Source organism: Moschus berezovskii, chromosome 22 (genome assembly GCF_049115385.1).
Source record: "Moschus berezovskii isolate FMDL1 chromosome 22, NW_MosBer_1.0, whole genome shotgun sequence".
Taxonomy (NCBI): Eukaryota; Metazoa; Chordata; class Mammalia; order Artiodactyla; family Moschidae; genus Moschus; species Moschus berezovskii.
This window is the reverse complement of record NC_142481.1, coordinates 10568649-10590971: the sequence shown is the minus strand read 5'-3', so window position 1 is coordinate 10590971 and position 22323 is coordinate 10568649. Positions and strand designations below refer to the sequence as shown.

At 51.4% G+C, this 22323-nt stretch overlaps 1 protein-coding gene across 2 annotated transcripts; it reads right to left on the bottom strand.

The window, feature by feature from the left end:
- Positions 1-424: 424 nt before the first annotated feature.
- Positions 425-20961, bottom strand: LOC129546662 (echinoderm microtubule-associated protein-like 2). 2 transcript variants are annotated; one of them, XM_055411852.2, is made up of 19 exons: positions 20857-20929; positions 20297-20325; positions 19966-20095; positions 16053-16202; positions 15239-15308; positions 15000-15110; positions 13652-13747; positions 12618-12752; positions 11733-11832; positions 10652-10806; positions 10217-10342; positions 7969-8100; positions 5534-5601; positions 5174-5262; positions 4842-4939; positions 4279-4366; positions 3745-3840; positions 2534-2664; positions 425-2231 (listed from the first exon to the last, which is right to left on the bottom strand). In XM_055411852.2, exons 1-19 carry the CDS (start codon positions 20874-20876, stop codon positions 2106-2108), a joined length of 1950 nt encoding a protein of 649 aa, XP_055267827.2. In that variant the 5' UTR covers positions 20877-20929; the 3' UTR covers positions 425-2105. The 2 variants fall into 2 exon arrangements, with proteins under 2 accessions (XP_055267827.2, XP_055267826.2); XM_055411851.2 differs by having other exon boundaries at positions 1047-2231; positions 19966-20098; positions 20857-20961.
- Positions 20962-22323: the final 1362 nt, after the last annotated feature.

Sequence of the window (22323 nt, the reverse complement as noted above, 5' to 3'; positions counted from 1 at the left end):
GGCTTTTTATGTGTCAGGCCCTGTTCTAAGCTTTCTGCAGGTATTTAAGTCATTTTCACAGCACCCCTAGGGGGCAGGTGCTATTATTAACTTCTATTTTATACCCCAAGAGACTGAGGCCTTGAGAGGTTAAGAACCCGGCTCCAGGGGAGAAGCCAGATCCAAAAAGAGTTCATACTGTATGATTTAAAGCAAAAGTGGGGAAACTATCAGTACCACTGTGGACCAAATCGTATCTACTGCCCATCTTGGTATGGCCCGTGAGCTAAGATGGTTTTCACACTTCTAAATACAAGGAGACTAAAACAATAGTATCTCATGACACAGCAAAAATGTTGCGAAACTCAAGTTTTGGTATCCATAAATAGCTTTATTTGAACACTGCCAAGCTCATTCATTCACGCGTTGTCTGTGGTCACTTTCACACGGACAAGGTCAGAGTTTCTTGGGACAGAGACTGAGTGGCTTTTAAAGTCTAAAATATTTACTAACTGGCCCTTTCTGTTAAGTTTGCTGACCTCTGATTTAAAGTTCAAAAATAGGTAACACTGTTCTATGGTGTGAGAAGCAGGGTAGCGATTATTGAGGGGAGAGGGGAGCAATGATTAGGAAGGGACTCAAGGGGGCTTTCTGGGGGCTGGGGATGTTCTATGTCATCACCTGGGAGATGGCTGTATGGATGGGATCCGTTTGTTTTTGTACATTTATGATGAGTGTACTTTTCTGAATGTAACGTATCAACACACCAATAAAAGGTTAAAGTTCAAAATTTGCTCAAGATTACAGATGAAAAAATGAGAAATTCCCAGTGGGAGAAACCCAATCACCACAATCCAGCTAGACCCCTCCTGGACTGCTCAGTTCCTGGCAATTGTTTCTTATTGTTTCTGCTGGATGAAATTAGGTTTCTATCTCTTGTAATGCAGAATGCTCATACCTCATCCACCAGATTTCTATAGCGTCATCAGTCCACTTCTCTGAAAACTTTCCTTGCCCTATTTCAACCCTATGGTTCAAGTGAGGCTGCTGCTGCGTCACTTCAGTCGTGTCTGACTCTGTGTGACCCCATAGACGGAAGCCCACCAGGCTCCCCCATCCCTGGGATTCTCCAGGCAAGAACACTGGAGTGGGTTGCCATTTCCTTCTCCAATGTGTGAAAGTGAAAAGTGAAAGTGAAGTCGCTCAGTCGTGTCCGACCCTTAGCTACCCCACGGACTGCAGCCCACCAGGCTCCTCCATCCATGGGATTTTCCAGGCAAGAGTACTGTAGTGGCTTGCCAATGCCTTCTCCGCAAGTGAGGCTACCATGTTTTTAATGACTCCATCTTCCTGGCCACAATCATTGGTCCAGGACTGGTCGGCACGTAAGTGGAACTAACCAATCACAGTAGACCAACCAATAGTCCAAGTTGATTGATTTGCAGATGGGCCAATCATAGCCCTTCTCTGGGATTTTTGGGCTTGGGGGTTCAACCTGCCGGGTGCCATCCTTCTGTTGCATGGAGAATGCTGTTCCCAGAGAAAAATGCTGACTTGCAGAAGATCAGAGAAGGTATGGAATACCTTGATTGCCTTCAGACCCTTGGTTCATGGGCCCTGAAAGCCAGAGGGGACAACTGCCTTTCCTTGTTTGGGTATGTCGGCCAACTGAGTACTCCTTTGGCCTAAGTTAGAGCTAGCCTGGTTTCTATCAAGTTTAAAGACCAATTAAGACCTAATAATGGTCTCTCATCAAAAATACCATAATACACGCATACATACACATATATTTATAGACACAATCTATGGATACTCCCATACACAGACCCTGACACTCCACCTCAGTGCACATGTTTTTATTTCTGGATGATATAAAATAATAAACTTAAAAAAACACTCTGAACACTCTAATGGCTCCCCCAAATCAATGTGACCCCTCTTCCCACCCCGATAAATAGAGACTTCTGTCAGTCCACCCGCCCACCCCCATAATCCCCTTTGCTATAGACACACTCTGGGTATATATTACTCTACTCGGCAATAGACATCTCCCGAAAATAGAATTGCAGCCTCACCACCTGACTCTACCTGGGCCCCATGTTCCTGGGAACCCCACCCTCCTCAGTTCAGACCACCCGCCACTGCAGCACGCTGGTGTCTTTGCCCCCCGTGGTCAGGGCCATGCTGTCATCCCACAAGAAGGCCACATTTGTCACATGGCTGCTGTGTCCACCGTATTTGTGGCTGAGGGCCTGTGATAGGGAAAGAAGGAAACCAAAGGAGATCACTTGTCTTGTTCACTGCTGTATTCCCTGTGCCCAGGCATCTAGTAGGTACTCAATAAATATTTCTTGAGTTAACAGGATAAAAGAACCAAAGATTTCATAATGCAGATGCTTGGAGCTTTAGCACGACAGACTCAGAAATTTATCAAGTTTCAAGCTAAGAAAGGCCCTTGGGATCAAGTCACTCCCCTCTTTGTATAGATGGGAAAACTGACATCCGTAAAGGGTTGCTTGGTACCTCCGCCCTGCCAGCCCTCCCAGGGACTCACTCGAGGCTGACAGCAGGGGTAGCTGAACAGGTGGACTTTGCCAAAGTCATCAGCTGAAGCCAGCAACTTCCCATCATGGGAGCGGGCCACAGCATTGATGTCAGTACCATCCGCTCCCTCGGACCAGATCCCTGCGGACAAGATTGGGGGTAGGTGGTGATGGTAAGATGTCAGTTGGGGCCAGGAAACCCCAAGGCGAGCAGGCCCCAGCTGCAGCCTCCCTGCCTTCCTCTCATCTAGCCTGTCTCTAGCCAGGGGTGAGAGTTGGAATAATCTTTTGGAAATATGTATCTGACCCTATCTTCCATCATTCAAAACCTTCTCATGGGGAATTCCCTGGTGATCCAGTGGTTAGGACTCCATGCTGTCACTGCCAAGGGCCTGAGTTCAAGCCCTGGTCGGGAAACAAAGATCCCATAAGCCACACAACGTGGCCAAAACAAAACAAAAACCCTTCCACAGTCCAAGCTTCTCACCATGACCCCTGTGCTTTGCCAGGCCCCTCACACGGCTCCAGCCATGTCCTCACCAGTGCTTCCCTTGAACTCTGCAATGATTTAACCATCTTGCCTTCTTGCATTTCTCCAAATAGCAAGTTCTGTCACCTCTGGGCTTTTATACATGTCTATTATGCCCTTTGCCTAGAGACTGCTTTCCTTCTTCACCACACTGGAATGTAACTCCTCATCCTGCAGGGCCCAGTTTGGATGTCCTTTCCTCCAGGAAATCCTCCCCGACTCCCTCCTAGACTGGGGCCAGATGTCCTCTCTGGAGTTCCTTGCCTCAGCCTGATCTATTCTGGGTTGTCTGGGGACAGGTCTGTCTTGTCCACTGGATTGTGAGACCCATGATGGCAAGGCCAGGGCTGTCCTGGTCACCACTGGGTCTTGGCACTGCCCCACTGTGCAGAGAGGTGCTCAGGGAGTATGTGTTGAGTACATTAATGCCTGAATGAACTCATGACTGGGACACAGGCTGTGCAAATCTCTCTGGGCCAGGCGCCACCCTTCATTTGTTCTCATTTCATTACAGCTCCAAGGGACCTGAGCAGTCATCTCACCCTCCTCTTTCCTCTGACACAAACACTGCTGCTCACATGGGTAAAGGAATGAGTTTCCCAGCCTGGTAGTAAGAGGTTGTAAAAACCACCGGTCAGGGATATTTCTCAGAACTCCTGTCCTCAGCAAGACTCTGTCCATTCCACAACTTACCAAACACCCCAAACCCTAAGACACAAGTAGCCGTGGCCCATTCCACGTTCCTCACAGTTTCGGCAGTAGTGATCTGCTTACAGGTAGATGAATCCCCTGGGGCAGAAAATGGAGGAGAGATGTTCAGAGCACAAAGAACTACTGACAACACACCCATTTCACAGACAGTGGACACTGAGGTCCGAGACAGCAGGTTAAGGTCCCAGGGCTTATTCTACCTCTTCAGACCAGCTGAGGGGACTAGCTCCTGGGTGGTGATGACACCCCAAGGCCAGAGCAAGGGTATCTGCTTAGAAAACTGTACCGAACCCATCCAACCAGGGAGGGGAGGAATTGGTTAATAGCTGGGTCCACCAGGGAGGAAACCAGAAGTCAGGAGACCAGCCCAACAGATCAGCCCCTGAATACAACAGCCAGAAAAGAGTGACTTGAATGCCCTGCCTTTTCTGCCAGAACCCAGGGAAGGCTAAGCAAATCGCACATGCGCAGTAGAGAGGCTGAGGGAGGCGCGCCTTTGGGTTTCAGAGAACTCACAGTACAGAATCTCGTAGTCCCCAGAGTTGGTGACAAAGCAGCTGCTGTCCTGGGCCCAGTCCAGGTGGGTGATAAAACTGGAATGGCCCTGCAGGGGAGGGAAGGCGTGGGGTTAGAGCTGGAGAGGGCAGGATCCGACCAGGATCGGGGGAAGGCAAAAATACAGAGGTAGGATGAAAACACAGGGGGTCTAGAGGAAGGGTACACAAGCCTTTGGAGTGTGGGGCCAGACTACCATGGGCAGGGCTAGACAAAGAGGGCTTCGAACACAAGGGGAGTTTAGAACAAGTGGGCCGAGCTAGACACAGAGGGGGCGGGCTTTGAATGCAAGGGGCTGGGCTATAACACAGAGGGTGTTTAGAACGTGAGGGGCGGGGCTACACGAAGGGATGGGCTTAAAACACAGGAGAGGGTAAATGTGTGTGTGCCCGGCTAAGACTCCTAGACGTAATCAGGGCAGTCAGTTGAGTGTTGAAGCTGTGCTCCCTTGAGGTAGAAAACTGGTTAATCCTGCACCCCCCGGACGGGGTGGCGGCGCGGGCTGGGGGCCACGGCCCACTCACCGAGCACTTGCCCAGGCGGCTGACCTTGCGGCCGCCTTGGTCCACCGTGTACACGTACACCAAGTTGTCGTGGGAGCCCACGGCCAGGTACGCCCCGTCTGGGGGAGGGGGAGGGGGCTATGAGGAAGCACCCAGGTTCTACCCCCTCCTCTCTCAGATTCAGTCCCCCCACTATCCCAGACAACTCGGTAGTCCCGATCTCCATCCCTACCACAGCCCTGGCCCCACCCCTAGACCGGTGCCACACAGGCTCCAACCCTTTCTCCTGCCAATAAACCAGCTTTTCTGTTCCCAGGCCCGGCCTCTCCAGCGTCCCCAGTCATGTTCCTTACCCGGAGAGAAGCTGACCACTGAGATCTGTTCATTCCCATCGGTATGGATGGCCACCAGGTCATTGGTCTCCGTGTCCAGCAGCAGCCATCTTTAAGGAGAAGGCGTGGTGGAGGGAGGAGGGGTGAGCTGATCTGGTAGAGAGGGGTGGCAATCTGTGGGGTCTTGAGGGAGGGACCCCAGAAAGACGTGGGAGAAAGTGGACTCCCAAAGAGAAATGATGGGAGATCAAGTCCTGGCAACCAGTTGGGACCTAATTATCGTTCTTCGTAGGCTTTGGGGCAGTAGGGAAGGAGGAAGGAATCAAGGGATAGTTCCTGGGGGGAGCACAGAAGCCCACCCCAAATGCCCGTCAGTGTTACCTGCCAGTCACTGTGCCGACGGCCAGGACAGAGCCACTGGGGTGGAAGCCGGCAGAGCGGGCAGGATCCTGAGGAGGGAGAGAAGAAACGGGGCTAGAAGCTGGGGTCCCCATCCATGTGGCCCACCTTCCCAGCCTCAGAGCCTGCCTAAGGGCTCTCACTTCCCTCTGCTGCCCTCTGGTAACCCCTTGCCGCAGACACTCAGAAAACACTCTCCTTCCCTTTAACATGTTGGCTCGAACAGAAAACATTCCTCCTATCACTGTGGATTCTGGATCCTTTATCACTCCTGTTCTAAATTCCCACAGTTTTTATTCACCCAAGATGATCTTAGGGACTTTTCTAGACATGAGACTGTTGGGATCAAGACAGTCCATATTTCTAAGACTTTTGATTTATCATGTCAATCTGCTTGCCATAAAATTATATCAGCTTATTACCAGGTGTGTCTGAGTACCTGTTCCCCCACATTTTTATCTAATCTCCAGATAAAAAATATTTAATTGGGGTGTGGGTATGGGGTGGGATTTGATTGATTTACAGGCAACAGAGCACCATAGAATCAGACCTAGCTTCAAACAGTGGCTCTGATACTTCCTAGTAATGACATCAAATAGATTTCTCCACCTTGGCCTTGGTTGTCTCAAATGGAGAACATAAACACACACACTTCCCAGGACTGTTATAAGCAAGGTGTAAAGCCCTGAGAATGGTAAGCAAGATGGCCCACAGAAAGCACTCAATAAAGGTCAGCTATGATTGTAATTACACTTGTTGATAGGCAAGTGATTTTACCTTTCTGGGCCTGTTTCCAAGTGAGGATCCATCATTCCTACTGCCTTGTGGAGGTTGGGGGCGGAAACAGTTAAAAAGATGATGTTATCTGCCAGCCTGGATGGGAGCTAGGTTTGGGGGAGATTGGATACATGGATACATATGGCTGAGTCCCTTCCCTGTTCACCTGAACCTACCACAACATTGTTAATTGGCTATACCCTAACACAAAGTTAAAAATTTTAAGTTAGAAAAAACAAAGACGATGTGGGTAAAGTGCTAAGGCAGTTTCAAGCATGGTAGGGAGACTGCCTGAAGGGAGCTTGTTACAATCTGCAGAATCTGGGACCAAACTCAGACTTCTTGAATCAGACTTCCTGTGCTTGGGGCTCACGATTCGATCCTGTGTTTCTGACGTCTCAGGTGGTTCTGATGCCCTGGCTAGAGAACTGTTCTGATGAACATGGAACCTGGCATATAGTAGGTGTTCAGTTAGCAGCCAAGGTGAGGATTATTACATATGGCCCCAGTAATTTCTAGGACACACCATCCCTGACTCCTAGAAGCTGAAAGGCCATCAAGTGTTCCAGGATCACAGGTAACCCTGGATTCCTAGAGCAAAACCTCAAAAGGTGGTGTGAAGACCATGGCAACTGACTTTCTACTCTCCCATACTGCACAGGCAGGGGAGCTTAAAAACTACATTGCCCAGAAGCCCATGCGGCTAGGGTCGGCTGTCATTTGTGTCCAACAATCAGTTACACTACTGTGGGCTCTGGAAGATACAAAGTAGAGGCCCCACTCTGCCACTTCCGCTGATCTGTTAGGTTGTGAAAACATTGGCTGTGCAGGTGAGCAGTCACTGGCCTTGAAAGGCAAGGGCACAGAGGATCTGTTTTTGGTCAGTGCAAACATAGCCAGCATTGAGTCGCTCTAGATCTAGCAAGACAGTGCAACAGAACTTTCTACGATGATGGAGATGTTCCGTATCTGCACTTGCCTATTTGGTAGCAACTAGCCACAGGTTTTGGCTCAGCAGGTAAAGAATCCGCCTGCAATGCAGGAGACACAGGAGATGCAGGTTCGATCCCTAGGTCGGGAAGATCCCCTGGAGAAGGAAATGGTAACCGACTCCAGTATTCTTGGCTGAAGAATTCCATGGACAGGGGATTTGGACACAACTGAGCAACTGAGCATGTACACACTCATGCAGTCACATGTTTGGAATGTAGTTAGTGTAAAGGAGAAACTGAACCTTTCATTCTTACATTTAAAGTTAATTTAAGTTTGAATAGCCATATGTACTAGACAGTATAGCTCTAGAGCCAACACTTGAGTGACCACAGCATCCTCATTCCTGGATCGCAGTTATGAGGACAGCATTTTCTTGAACCCAGTGGTTCCTGACTCCCCACCTTCCTGACTATGGAAGAGACAGCAGCTCCTCAGGCAGGTCAGGTCTGGGGTGGTGTTCTAGGCTTCCTTCCAGTCGAGAACCCATTACCCTCAGCCCTCCTAAGTGAGTTTGTAAGCACCCAATTCCATGCATGAAATCTCTTTCTGCTGAAAGACACTGGGTGTGGTTTCTGTTTGATGTACTGTGTCAGGGCTCACACAGGTGGTCCTGTCAGAAGGGTGTATCAAGTCCCCCAGCCCCTTACCTCGATGGTCCTACTCCACAGGGGCTGGTGGGACTCCACACTCCACAGGTGCACTAGCTTATCCTGCCCGCATGTCACAAACTGTGCCTGGCTGGGGTGCGTGGCCAGGCCCCACAGTTCTTCCATGTGGCCCTAGAAGGAAGGAGAGTTTACAGCATGGAGACCACCGATCCAGATCTTTCCTCCTTATCCCCCACCTCTGATGCCAGAAAGAAGTACAGGACTAGACTCAGCAACACACTCTCCCCACAGGCGACCCAAGGACAACACTTTGCCCAGGGTATCTGAAGGAGACAATGATTGGGCAGATCCCTGCCCCAGTGGGGGGGGGGCGGCGCTCCAGGCAAATGTGCCCCCTCCCCTCAGATCTCTGTTTTCCAGTTTGCACAATGAGAAGCAAGAGACTAGGTACGTAGGACCTTGATCTTAGGAGTCAGACGCTGCCCAGAAGGCTGTGGGAAACCATGGAGGGTACTCAGCCTAGTGAGTCTCACTTATTGACTATGGCAGTCACCTGGGCAGGTGACTTCTCCTTGAAGCCTTGGTTTCATCTTCTGTAAAATGGGTCCAATCACTGTATGTGTCTCATGGCATTCTGCTTACTCAAATTGTGGATGGAAAGTGCAAATACATGGAAGATGTATGAGTCTGGTACAAAGTGCTCATCAAATGAAAGTGGCTGACTATTATTGGTAATAATAACATATCCTATCAATATATTATTAAAATAATTAACTATGATAATCAACAGAACTATAATTATTGATAGCAGCATAATGATTAATGCTAAATAATACAATTCTAGTAATACACTAATAATATATAACTTGGGAATTACCTGGTGGTCCAGTGGTTAGGACTCTGCTTTCACTGCTCAAGGGCACAAGTTCAATCCCCGGTTGGGGAATTAAGATCCCACAAGTGGCCCAGTGTGGCCAAAAGAATAAAAAATTTAAAAGTATGTATAACTAATACTGTGAAATGTTGATGCTATTATTAGGGGTCTTTAAGGTCCATTCTGGCCTTGGGACACTTAAGAAATCCCTCCAGCCCTGGTTTTTCATCTTCTTCACAAAAGTGTGTGCTCAGTCACTCAGTCATGTCCAGCTCTTTGTGACCCCATGGACTCTAGCCTGCCAGGCTCCTCTGTCCATGGGATTTCTGAGGCAAGAATACTTGAGTGGGTTGTCATTTCCTTCTCCAGAGGATCTATCTTCCTGAGCCAGGAATTGAACCCATGTCTCCTGCGACACAGGCAGATTCTTTACTACCGGGCCACCTGGAAAGCCCCTAAGAGCCAGAAGGGGGAATCTAAACCCAGTTGCATGGATCTCAGCCACCTTGTAAGAGGGAAAATGCACGTTGGGAATGAAGGAAGGGGAAAACCACTGAACAAGGAACAATTTATTTTTTTGTCTTTTTGGCCATGCCATGCAGCATGGGGGATCTTAGTTCCCAGACCAGGGATCGAACCTGTCCATGCCCTCTACAATGGAAGGTCAGACTCCCAACCACTGGACCACTGGGGAAGTCCCAGCAAGGAGTAGCTTTGGCCAAGATTCTTTGAGCACTTACTCTGTGCCAGGCATCATTCAAAATGCTATATATGAATTGACTCACGGAATCCTTATGAAACCCTGTGAGATCAGTTGTGTTACTCTCTCGTTGCATAAAGACACAGAGAAGTTGCTCAGTTGCCTCATATCACACAGCGAGTGAGCGACAGGGTTGCCTTTCACTCTCAGGCAGTCACTCCTCAGAATTCATATTCAGAGCCATCCTTCTAGACCACCAGTTGGTAGGTGGGCTCTTTAAACTGGATGTGGGGTAGGGTTGTAGTCTACCAGGAGGGCGGTGTGGGCATCTGAGCAAACTCCAGAGGGCTTTCCCAGAGCCCTGGAGCTGGAGGCCTGTGGGAAGACCTGCCAGGGCACTCACAGAAACAGGACACCGCCCTGATCAGCAGGGGGCAGCATAGCTAGAGCAGGGTCCTGGGAACCCCCTGCTGTGCTACCGGTTAACCCACTGCTGGGCCATGGGGTGTTCTGGGGCAGGAGTCCTAGGGCAGGGGTGGGGTGATAGGTCAAAAGCAGGTAAAAGGAAGATAAGAGGTGTTAACTAGGCCAGAGGATAAGGAATGGGGCAGAGAGGTAAGGAGAAATGGGAGTGGTAAGGGAAGTGAATGGTACAGAGGAGAGAAGAGAGGCAGGTAGGGATGGAGCAGGGCAGGTACAGAAGAGATGCTCACCTGGACGAGCAGCGAGAAGCCGGTGTGGACAGAGCCCTGCAGGATGGAGTTGCGGGTGGTCCCCACGTACAGCGTGTCTCCCCGGCCCTCTGCCACGGTGCGCACGGGGCCGAAGTCCTCAGGGACCTGGGTGTGGGGGTTGGGCAGATGAGTTTAAGTCACATGTAGAGATGGGGGGGTGAGATGGCTGGATAGCACCATCGATTCAATGGACATGAACTTGGGCAACTCCAGGAGATAGTGACGGACAGGGAGGCCTGGCATGCAGCAGTCACAAAGAGTCAGATGCAACTTAGTGACTGCACAGCAACAACAGAGGTGAGGGCAGGGTGGGGATGGGGGAGACAGGCTGGGAGAGCAGGGTCCAGTGTTAGGAGCCCTGGTGGGGTGGTGGGAGATCTCCTCACCTTCATACGAGCTGCTCCCCCTCCTCACCTCCACCTCTTGCAGCTTGCTGTAGTCGGAACCCCAGAGGACCACCCGCCGATCGCGGCCCCCTCCGGACACCAGCGTCCCGTCCCGCAGGGCGCAGAGCCCAAACACGCCGCCATCGTGGGCACCCAGCACTGCCTGTGTGATTCGGTTCCCACCTGCGGGGTGGCCGGGGCAGGGTCAGCATGCGGAAGCTGCCCCACACTGACCCCAGAAAACACCTCAAACTCTCACTCCCACATCCAGCCATTCACTCACCTTTTCTTCTACCTACCCTCCCATTTACCCACCCACCCTGATGCTACTGCTGCTGAGTCACCTCAGTCGTGTCCGACTCTGTGCGATCCTATAGACGGCAGCCCACCAGGCTCCCCCGTCCCTGGGATTCTCCAGGCAAGAGTACTGGAGTGGGCTGCCATTGCCTTCTCCTCCCACCCACCCACCCAGCCTACCATCCGTCTAATAAGCCATCTGGAAAGCCAGTGTATTCATTCACTCATTCTGTTCACGGAGTAGGACAAGCCCTACACTCATTCATTGCCTTAATCACTCATTCCTTTATTCCTTTGTCCGGAACAAACCATCTTTCCATCCATCTAACCCGGGTTAACCCACTCATTTACAGTTCAAACTTGATCACTACCATGGGGTTTGCAGAGGACAAGGGAAGGGACTACGTGAAGATTTCATGCAGGTGGGGAGAGAGCTGAACCTTGATGGAGGCATTAGAGTTGGTCAAGTAAGGATTTAACCTGTTGTATCATACCCAGGGCTTCCCAGGTGGTGCTGGTGGTAAAGAACCTGCCTGCCAGTGCAGGAGACGTAGGATAAGTGGATTGGATCCCTGGGTCGGGAAGAACCCCTGGAGGAGGGCATGGCAACCCACTCTAGTATTCTTGCCTGGAGAATCCCATGGACAGAGGAGCCTGCAGGCTACAGCCCATAGGGATCGCACAGAATTGGACACGACTGAAGCGACTTAGCACGCCTATCACACATTCCAGCAGGGTCTCAGGAATGAAGGCACAGCCAAAGGGAGTCAGGGAGGACTGGGTTGGGGACCAAATGGTGGGGTGACACTGACCTTTGCCCCAGACATAGAGGTTCCCCCCAGAGTCCCCGGTGACCACATCGCCAGCCTCCAAAAAGGTCACACACAGCACGTACTTCGGTTTCTCGTATTTCTAAGGTGGGGGAGAAGGGGATGGCATCAGAGGGTCACTGAAGCCGGGTGGCCGCCCCGAGCTCACCCGCCAGCCAGAACCATGGTCCAGGGACGTCCTCCCTGCGTCGAGGTGCGGCCCTGTGAGCAGCATCCTTGTCTCCAGTGTACACCCATGGAGGGTCACATTGCCTCGAGTTTCCGACCCCACTGTCTCCCTTCCCCGCCCCAGATTCCCTTGCTCCCTCCTCCCTCTCATCTTGACTTCTGTCCCGTCTCTGTCCTCAGTTTCCCCTGCTGTCTTCCCCTCTCTGCCCCACCCCTCTCCTCTGCTTCCCTCCCCCCGACCCCTGTCTGCCTCTGGGTACCTCTCCCTACCCTGCCCCACCCTCTTCTCAAGATCTCCATTTCACCTCCATCTGAGCCTGGTATTCTCAGGGCCTCCTCTGTTGGTGTGGAAGATCCAACTCTCACCAAAGACAGGCCTCTGCCTCCTGCTGTTTTTCTCTCTCTCCCGGTCACCAGGCTCCGACCTCTCTATTTATCCAGAGTATTGACAACCACAGCAACCCATTTACCCAGCATCCACTGCCTGCTAGGAGCTGCTGTACTCTTCATCCCACTGAATCCTCACAACTTGAAAGAGTTGAGGAGGCCCATCCGCTGGCATGAATAAGGGAACTGAGGCCCAGCAGGCAATATCTCAGCATCCCTACACATTCCAGCCTCTGGGGTGTCTCCAGCTGTCCTGGGGGTCCCTGCCAGCCTCCATCAGGGCCAGCCAGTCCCGGGACCCCTGGCACTCACCTCAAAGAGGCCCTGCCGCTTGCTCAGGCTGCCCCCCTCCAGGTTCCAAAAGTAAATGTGGGATTTCCCACAGGTGATGAGCACGGTGGGGTCTATGGGGTGGAAGGTGGCCACCAGCACAGCCTCGTTGGAGCACTTTAAGGGGTGGAAGAGATTCAGAATGAGGACCTCAAAGCCACCAGGACCACCACACCCCTCTCAGGAAGGACTGCCCTAAATACAGCTGTGTGGGTTGTGTACTGCACCACTGACTTGCCTGTATCTCTCCTACACAGGCACGCTAAAGCACAGGAAGCAGGGCCAGTCAGTGAAGCTTTATGGCCTTCTTCACCAATCTAATGGCAGACACGCGGAGAGCCCTTACTTTGCACTAAGCTCCATGCCACACCCTTTATATCCATCAACTCATTTAACCCCACAGCACCCTGTGAGGTAAAGCTCATTAGTACCTCCAATTACAGATGACAAAGTGAAGCTCAGAGAGGAGAAGTCACTTCCCTAAGGACACACAGCCAGACTCCATCTGGAATCAAGTCACTGGGAGCCCAGCCTCTCAGCTACTTCTCCTTCCCCAAACCATGGGCCCCCCATTCTAGGTCCCTGGCCCCCAGCCCGGAATGAGCATGTGACCTTGGGCAAGTAGCTCTCCCCTCTGCCTTGGGTTTCTCATCTGTAAAACAGGCCACCAGCCAGGTACGCAAGTCAAGGTCTATCTTAGACATCTCAGGGCAACTGAAACAGCAGCCACCTTGTGCTGATCCTCCTGTTTGGCCTGGTCTGCCCACCCCATATCCCAACATCAAAGCCAGATTTTCCCTACAGGGGAGATGCTGCCATAACTCCCATTTTACAGATGAGGCAACAGAAGCCCCGAGAGGGCACTTGCCTGAAGTCACACTGCTAGCAAATGGCAAAGCCAGGACTTTGAGGTGAGTCTGACTCTGGACTCATGAACACTGGGATCTGGCCACCACAGAGGGACCCCAAGGAATGAGGATTGAAAAAAAAAAAGGGTTATGAGGGGGTTACTTCACCTTGACATCCACCACCTTGGTCTCCTTGGCCCAATCCCACACAGAGAGCACGTGATCATTGGATTCATCGACGGCACACAGCAGGTTGCCCCCATTCTAGGAAGGAGAGGGTGGGGGAGGGGCAGACGGCTCTGGATCTACCCCCTCTCCCCACCCCCAACACCAATACCTTGCCCACTGGGGCATTAGCCACTCAGGCCTGTTTCAAGGTTTTCACAGGCCCTGGCCCAAGCCATATGGAACACATTAAAATACACTCCCCATCCAGGGCCACACACATTTTAAAGGCTGTTTATAGTTTTCCTTTTGAAATGACTAGTCCCTAAGAAATTCATCTAATTTCCCCTCAGCTACAATTTCTCTGCAACCAGCATGCCCTCAGAATTCTTACTAAGAGCATCTAACCTGCCTCTTTATCTGTAATGACTTGTATGACTATGAAGTTAAACAACTAATAAAGTTGGGACAATGCTGCTGTTTTATATGTTTAGTTAAGCACAAGTTAGTTTTGATTTTGCAGAGTTTTTTTTTTACCCCCCAGACGCTGGCAACAAAATAGCTTTATTTCTCCAAAGCTCTCAGAAAACCTGTGAGGCTTTTAAACAGCCAGTGGGAGGACCAGTTGTTTTTTATTTCCTGATTCGCTGCAGCCACTACTGTGGTGAAATGCGATAAAAATGTAAAACATGATTTTAGGAAAAAACCACCAATCACACCCTTGGATGTTGTGGGAATGTCAAATTGCTCTCCAAATCCCTAAAGCCTTGTTCTTGATTTCTGTGCTTACCTCCCCCATATCTGCCAACACCCATGTTCTGGATGGTACTAGGAGCAGGGCTGCACTAGACACAGGGCTTAAAATGCCTACAGATAAGGATCCTTCCAGAATGAGTGGTGTGAAAAACAATGCAAAAAGTGTTACCTGATCTACAAAGGTTCACTGCGGAGTCTGTCTGGGGGCAGACATGTTGTTTTACTGTTGTTTAGTTGCTAAGCTGCCTCTGACTCTTGAGACCCCATAGACTGTAGCCTGCAGGCCCCTCTACCTATGGGCTTTTGCAGGCAAGAATAGTGGGGCAGGTGGACCATTTCCCGCTCCAGGGGACCTTCCCGACTCAGGGATCAAACCCACGTCTACCCACATAGGCCAGCGAATTCTTTAAGGTTGAGCCACCAGAGCAGGCCGGGGAGGCTACAACTGTGGGCACACAGCCTGGAGGGGCAGGAGGGCCCGGAGTTTGGCCGGGGGCGTGTCACGCACCCATGACGTCACGGTGAAGGCGTGGCCTCCAACCCAAAGGGGACCGGGGCAGGAGAGGACCCAGGGCCAGGCCGGCACAGGACTTACAGATTTGGAAAAGCCCACGCAGCACACAGCTCTGTCAAACACCCCCAGGCCCAGCACGTGTAAGGTGGAGAGGGAAACCGAGTCCCAGATGCGCACGTGGGGCGGCAGCGGCTGCAGGAAGGAGAGAGGCCAGTTACCTGGGGGGCCTGGCTCCCTGACCCACCCACCCCCGCCCCGTCCGTCCCCCGGACCCCCAACTCCATCCCAGCCTCCAGGTCCTGCCCCCTCCGCTCTGCTACCTTCCCCTCCTTAGTGGTGCCCGCCACCTGTCCAGTGGCGATGGTGACCATATCAGGGTGGACAGCCAGGCTGAGGAGAGAAGAGCAGGTGGAGAGGACTCAGTGAGTGAGGGAGGGCAGGGATGACAGCAGCCCAGAGCCCCTCCAGCAGCAGCCACAGTCATGATGCCTGACTATTCATTCCACGGTTGGCTGAATGAGTTATTTTTAATCCAGCCGTCCCCAATGTTTTTGGCCCCAGGGACCGGTTTTGTGGAAGAAAACTATTCTTCAGATGGGGGAGAAGGAGATGGTTTGGGGATAATTCAACCGCACTACATGTATTGTGAACTTTATTTCTATTATTATTACATCAGGTCCATCTCAGAACATCAGGGATTAGATCCTGGAGGTTGGGGACCCCTGAGTTACTCAATGAACATTGATTTAGTTCTTCAATAACAATTAGGGAACACTCTCTGGGTACCCTGGCTCAGAAGCAAGACTCAAACCTCTGGTCTCTAACTCAGGGGCCCGCAGGGCTCAAGCCTGAACCACAAATGGCCAAGAGAACACACCCATCAAAAGGGTGGCTGCCACCACGGGATTCCAACACACTGTGGGGCTGTCTGGTGTGCCTGCTTGATGTTTTCAAAAGAAGTGAAAAATCCAGGTATTGGAGTGAATTCACCAACATTTGAAGTACTGATAATTAATCCATGATTTTTTCCCCCTGAACTCTGCCTGAATTCAGGCCAAGTGAAGACCTGGCCCCACCCACCTCCTCTTCGATGCCCTGTGCGGGAGATATTTGGTATCCTCCCCCCGGCCTCACCACTTGATGTCATCATTGTGTCCCAAGTAGTGCCGCTGCCTCTGCTCCTCCACACTGTACAGAACGGCCACGGAGGCCACGAAGTACACTATCTCCCCCGTGGGCAGTAGGTAAAGGTTGGCTCTGCAGTCCCGGCCACGGTAACCATAGCTAGAGATGCCCAGGGGCCGGTTAAGGAGTGTCTGTTGCATTGCAGCTGTTGGCTGACTCTCAGATGAAGGTCATGGGAGCTAGGTTTTCCTGTTTCCACTCTTACCCCTGTAGGAGGTTGAATAACCTAACCCCTAAAATATGTCTACTGTAGGACTTCCTTGGAAGTCCAGTGGTTAAGACTCTGAGCTTCCAATGCAGGGGACGCAGGTTCACTCCCTGGTGAGGGAACTAACATCCCACACACCGCCCGGCCAAATAATGAAAAAAAAAAAGTGTCTACCAAAATATTACCACCTGGAAACTGAGAATGTGACCTTACTTGGAGAAGGAGTCTTTGCAGATGTAACTAAGGATCTTGAGATGAGATCATCCTGGATTATCTGGCTGGGCCGTCTAACTCCAGTGACAAATGTCCTTGTAAGAGCCAAAGAACAAAAAGACACTGACACTGGGCGGGATAACAGTGTGAGACTGGAGTGATGGAAGAACTGAAAGGCTTGTCAGCAGCCACCAAAAGCTAGGAGCCACAGAAAACTCCCCCAGAACCTCCAGAGGGACCGCGGCCCTGCTGACACCTTGACTGGGGATTTCTGGCCTCCAGAATTGTGAGATTTTTCTGTTGCTTTAAGCCACCAAGTTTGTGGGCATTTATTAAGACAGCCACAGGAAACTAATCTGTCTACCGTTCTTCCCCAGAGGGATCCTGTTAAAACCTATTATCTATCACTAAGTCAGTTTACCTGTGTTCCCTGCTCAGGCTCTCTACTCAACTGTCAGCTCCTTAGAGAGGCCTTCTCAGCCTCTCCCAGATAGTTCTGATATATTTAAAACTGCAAACCGGAATTCCCTGACGGGTTAGTGGTTAGGAGTCAGCACTTTCACTTCCGGGGCCCAGGTTCAATCCCTGTTTGGGGAACTAAGATCCTACAAGTCTCGCAGTATGACCAAAAAAACCCTGCAAACTCAAGACTTCTTGGCAAGCCAGTGGTTAAGACTTCCCCTTCCAATGAAGGGGGTTCGGGTTCGATCCCTGGTCAGGGAGCTAAGATCTCACATGCCCGGGGTCCAAATAACCAAAATATAAAACAAAAGTAATATTGTAACAAATTCAGTAAAAAATTTAAAAAATAAAAAATGGTCCACGTCAAAAAAGAAAAATCTTAAAAAATAAAGAAAACCCATACAACCCCAATGCCCCCATCCCCCTTCCCTCTTAATTTTCCAGGCAGTACATTCATCAGCATCCCACATGTTCCAGTTTTGTTTTTGCCACAACCCACAGCAATTTCCCAACCAGGAATCTAACTTGTACCCCCTTGCATTGGAAGCACAGCATCTTAAGCAGTGGACCACCAGGGAAGTCCATTCGTTTAACTTACTCTGTGTCTCCCCAACTAGAGTGCCTGCTCAAGGAGGGCAGGACCTCTGTCTGTTGTTTACAGATGTACACCTTATGCCCAGATGAGGTCCTGGTACACAGCGGACATATGAGTTCAGTATTTGTTGAAGGAATGTGACCCCTCTTCTGTTCAGAACTTTCTGTAGCTCCCCAGTTCCCCTAAGAGAAAGCCCAAGCTCCTCTTGCTGGCCTCGTTTGCCCTTCCCTGGTCTTAGCTCTACCCTCTGATGCTGAATTTCCCCAAAACACCACGATCATGACCATCACCCAGGTCTTGTCACTAACCTCTCCCTTTGCTACTACACACTACCTGCCACCTTTCTCAGCTGTCACATCCTCAGAGCAGGCCTCAGTCTCACTTGGTCTGCTGGACTCAGCCTATTTATCTGATCAGTGTGTTAACTGCATCTAGTCCTTGATGAGATTGTCAATTGCACGGCAGCCAAAACTGGGCTGTTTTGTTCTCTTCTGTAACTCCTCCTCCAGGAAGCCTTCCCTGATGCCCAGGCTGGGTCGGCTGCCTTCTCTGGGTTCCCCCATCCCAGCCTTGCCCACTCTAAGTTGTCACTGTCATGGATTCTGTCCCAACACTGGACTATGAGCCCAGGAGGGCAGGTTGATACTAATTTGGGGACTGTTGGACCCCAGGCCTTAGTCCCAGAATGTTCGTGAAACATTTGAATGGATGTCAATATGCCTATCCTGACCCCATAGAAACTGCTTCACCTTGCGGCCATTTGAGGGCTGGGGAATGAGGCCCACATGGACTTTTGCTGTCTCAGCTGTTTTCTCCTGACTCTCACTTATCAAGCCAAGCCTGGCATGACAGCATGGTATTCTTCAATTCCTGTGAATATTTCCAGCTGCCTTAAAGAGATTCTGGGCTCCAACTATTCCTGCCTCCTCCAGAGAAAAAACCAAGGCCAAGAGAGGAGGACAGGGAGTGGGTCCCCAGGAATGCTAACCCCAAACCCCATTTTGTGTTTTAGAAAAAGCTTAGGGCTCAGAGTCAGAGTTCTGGCCTCAGTTCTGCTCTGACTTCCTAGGACAGGCCTGGGACCCCTCTCGTGGCCTCAGTTTTCTCATCTGGAAAGTAAGGGTAATCATTCCCAACCTGCAGGCCTCAGAGGGCTCTTGGAGAACAGTGGCTGTAAAAATATATTCTGAGCCCTACAAGAGAGAAGGATCATATTATTCAATGTATTTATATTGAAAGAACTTTGAACAGTGCCTGGCATACAATAAGCGCTCATCAGGGACTTCCCTGGCAGTCAAGTGGTTAAGATTCCACACTTCCAATGCAGGGGACATGGGTTCAACCCCTGGTCAGGGAACGAAGATCCCACGTGCCACGTGGCATGGTCAGTACGTGCTCAATAGTGATTATTATTTTAATCAATCTCGGTTTATAGGGCACATATTATGAGCACATTGTTTCACAGTCTTATGAATCTGAGATCATGACACCCACTTTTCAGAGGAGGCTAATCAGGCACAGAATGGCAAGGTGATTTGTCCAGGGTCACAAAGCCAGCCATAGGCTGGGCTGGCATTTCAACCTATTTCTGCCAGGCTCCAAAGATAGGGTTCTTAACCAATGCCAACTTCTTTCATTTCTCACATTCACCAAACTCACTCTGGCCACAGAGCCGTTGGACCTGCCATGCCTTCTGTTCTTCCTATGAAAGTGAAGTGAAACTGTTAGTCACTCAGTTGTGTCTGACTCTTTGTGACCCCATGGACTATAGCCCACAAGGCTCCTCTGTCCATGGAATTCTCCAGGCAAGAATACGTGACTGGGTAACCATTCCTGGGGATCTTCCCGACCCAGGGATCAAACTCAGGTTTCCTGCATTGCAGGCAGATTCTTTACCATGTGAGCCACCAGAGAAGCTCTGGCCCCTAAATGTTCAATTCTCCGCTCAAATGTCCCCTCCTCAGAGAAACCCAGTTACTCCTCTCACTTGAGCTTAGGTTACTGTATGACCAGCATTTAATACTTAGCTGAAATTATCTTATTTGTTAACTCACTGGCCTCAGTCTCCCCCACTTTAGAAGGTGAGCTCAGGGAACCTAGCCTGTGTGTAGACGAGAATCTGATAGATGGAGGGCACTCAGCAAATGTTTGCTGCTCTAATGAATCATAAAGTCACGTGAGCTAATCGGCCTCCCTCTGCTCCCTGCAGACTCCAGGCTCTTCCTGATCCTTCTCGTCACAGATGCCTGGGAAGTCCCACCTTCGGTACAAAGACCCTCCCTCTAGCTGCAGTCCCACGGAAGGGCTTCTGTCCCTTCCAGATGCGGGGGGGTGGGGGTCGGGGGTGGGAGGAGCGGGAGGAAGAGATTAAAGTAAAAGGATACACCCAGTCCAACTTGAATCGGCGCGAAGGCAGCTCAGAGCGTGTGTCCAGGCTGTAGGTGGGGACCAGCTCCTCCGGGATCAGCATGGGTACAGGGCGGCCCCTCAGGAACATTTTCACGGAGCCCTCCTCTGCTAGGATGCATACCCCCAGAGGTCAGGTGCTGACACCAGTCCGCAACCCCGTAACCTCTCCCCTTCTGACTTCACTTTTTAAATGTTTTTTAAGTAAAAGAGGGAAGGGGTGGGGGGTGGGGATGAGGTCAAAGAGGTTTCCTGACCTCCAGCTCTGGCCTCTCACGCCAGCGAGGCCCTCCCATTCTCCCTACTTACCCATGCTGAAGATAACTTCTTTGGTTTTGCTGTCAGGAAAGGATAAAGGGAATGAGGGGAGAAAGAAAAGAAAGCCCTAATTAGCAGGCAAGTCAGAAACTGGAAAAAACCACTTCCCCCACCCCACGGCTCTCCAGAGGTCTTTGATGAGTAATGGGGGGGGGGGGGCGAGTAAGGAGCGGAGCGCTGCCTCTCTGCAGGCCGTGTGCTTTGCTCGGTTGATCTTGCAGAGCCTAAGACACAGGCCCAGAGAGGCAGTGATCGCCAAAGATCACACAGCACGAAGTGGCAGGGACGCGATCCTGGAAGCGGGGAGTCACAAGGTACTCCTCCCTCCTAAGTCAGCACAGTTCTCCCAACGCTCTCCACCCCCAGTCCCACAGCGCCCCAAACTTCTAACTGAAAGGGAAGAGGTGAGGGTTTAAGGGAAGGGGCGTGTCTCTACACTCCTTTTTGCTGACGGAAAGAGGTGATGCCCGCGGGTCTGGGTCCCCGGAGAAAGGGGAGACCTGGGTCCTGCTAGTGCAAGGAGAAGGGGGGTGTGTGCAAGACGGTCTCACCCAGGTCCAAAGCTACTCATGGCGGCGGCTGGCGGCGCTTCGGGGCCGGGGGTGGAGCCGGGACCAGCTCCGCCGCTTCCGGCCCTGGGAGGCGCCGGCGCCGCCGCGCCCTGCCCCGCCCTCCGAGGCAGACCCCGCAGCCAAGGTTCGTGTTCCGGGGCTCTGGGGTCCGGACGCCAGGCTCTTTTGTCGGGCGAGGGAGAGTGTTTTTTGAGAACACAGACTCGAGGACGTGTCTGCCTGAGTTCAAACCCAAGCTCTGCCAGTTCCCAGAGTTGTGAACAAGTTGCCAAACCTCTGCCTCGGTTTCTTCACTTTTCACTTGGGGATAATAAATCTCTCAGGCGATTTTGAGCTTCAGTTGGTTAATTCATATAAAGTGCCTTGTGTAGTACCTGGCACATAACTCTGTGTACGTGTTTGCTATTATTTCAGTGGGGTGAAATGTGTGGGTTTTTGACTCCGGTCCAGCTTTAGTCCGCCCCACCCGCCAGCCTTGACCTCGCCCACCGCATGGGACTCCACACTCAGGTTTTTACACCGCCCAGACATTCAGTCTGGCCCGGCCTCTGGGAACTTGACCTCGCCCAACATTCTGCTCATAGTCCCACCTCTCCTTCTGACCCTACCCCTGAATCGACAGCTCCCCATGGAAACTCCTATCGTCTTCAGGTCTGGTCAAGCAAGCAGACCAAGATAACCTTCACCCTGAGTCCCTGCAGACCTACTGAAGTTTGTCCACATCCACCTATGACCACAGTTCAATTCCGTCGCACAGTCGTGTCCGATTCTTTGAGACCCAGTGGGCTGCAGCACGCCAGGCTTCCCTGTCTATCACAATTCCCGGAGCTTGCTCAAACTTATGTCCATCGAGTCGGTGATGCGGTCTGACCATCTCACCTTTTGTCGTCCCCTTCTCCTTCTATGACCACACCCAACCTTCAAATTCAAACCGCGCCCATTTCCACCTGGCAGCGCCCAGGCTCCCCTCCTCCCAGTTTCTTGCACCGGACACAACTGCACATGATCTCAGCCCGTTACCCTCACCCCAGGTTCTGATTCTGCCCAGTTTACCTTCTGGCCACGCCCTCAAATTCCTTTCACGCCCGTTCCTCTGATTACCCCATTTCCTGCAGAAACTCCTCTTAGAACCCTGAGCCTCCCGGAGACTCAATGCGGACTCTCCCTTTACCTTAATAGCCACGCCCACAATCCTGGCTCCTCCCTAACTTCTACTCGGGCTCTTCCGAGAGACTCTGACCATCCACGCCTCCTATGCTCTAGTCCAGCCTCTAAAGCTTTGACCACGCCCCTCAATGTTGGCCCCGCCTTCCCGTGCCTTTCACTACTACCGCGCTGTCTCAAGATTGGTCCCTCCGATCCTCCTGCACCGTTTCCGCTTTCTGAACTAGATGACCATGCTTTAGGTTATTGCCTCGTGGCCTGGGGTATCACCCTAGTCTCCCC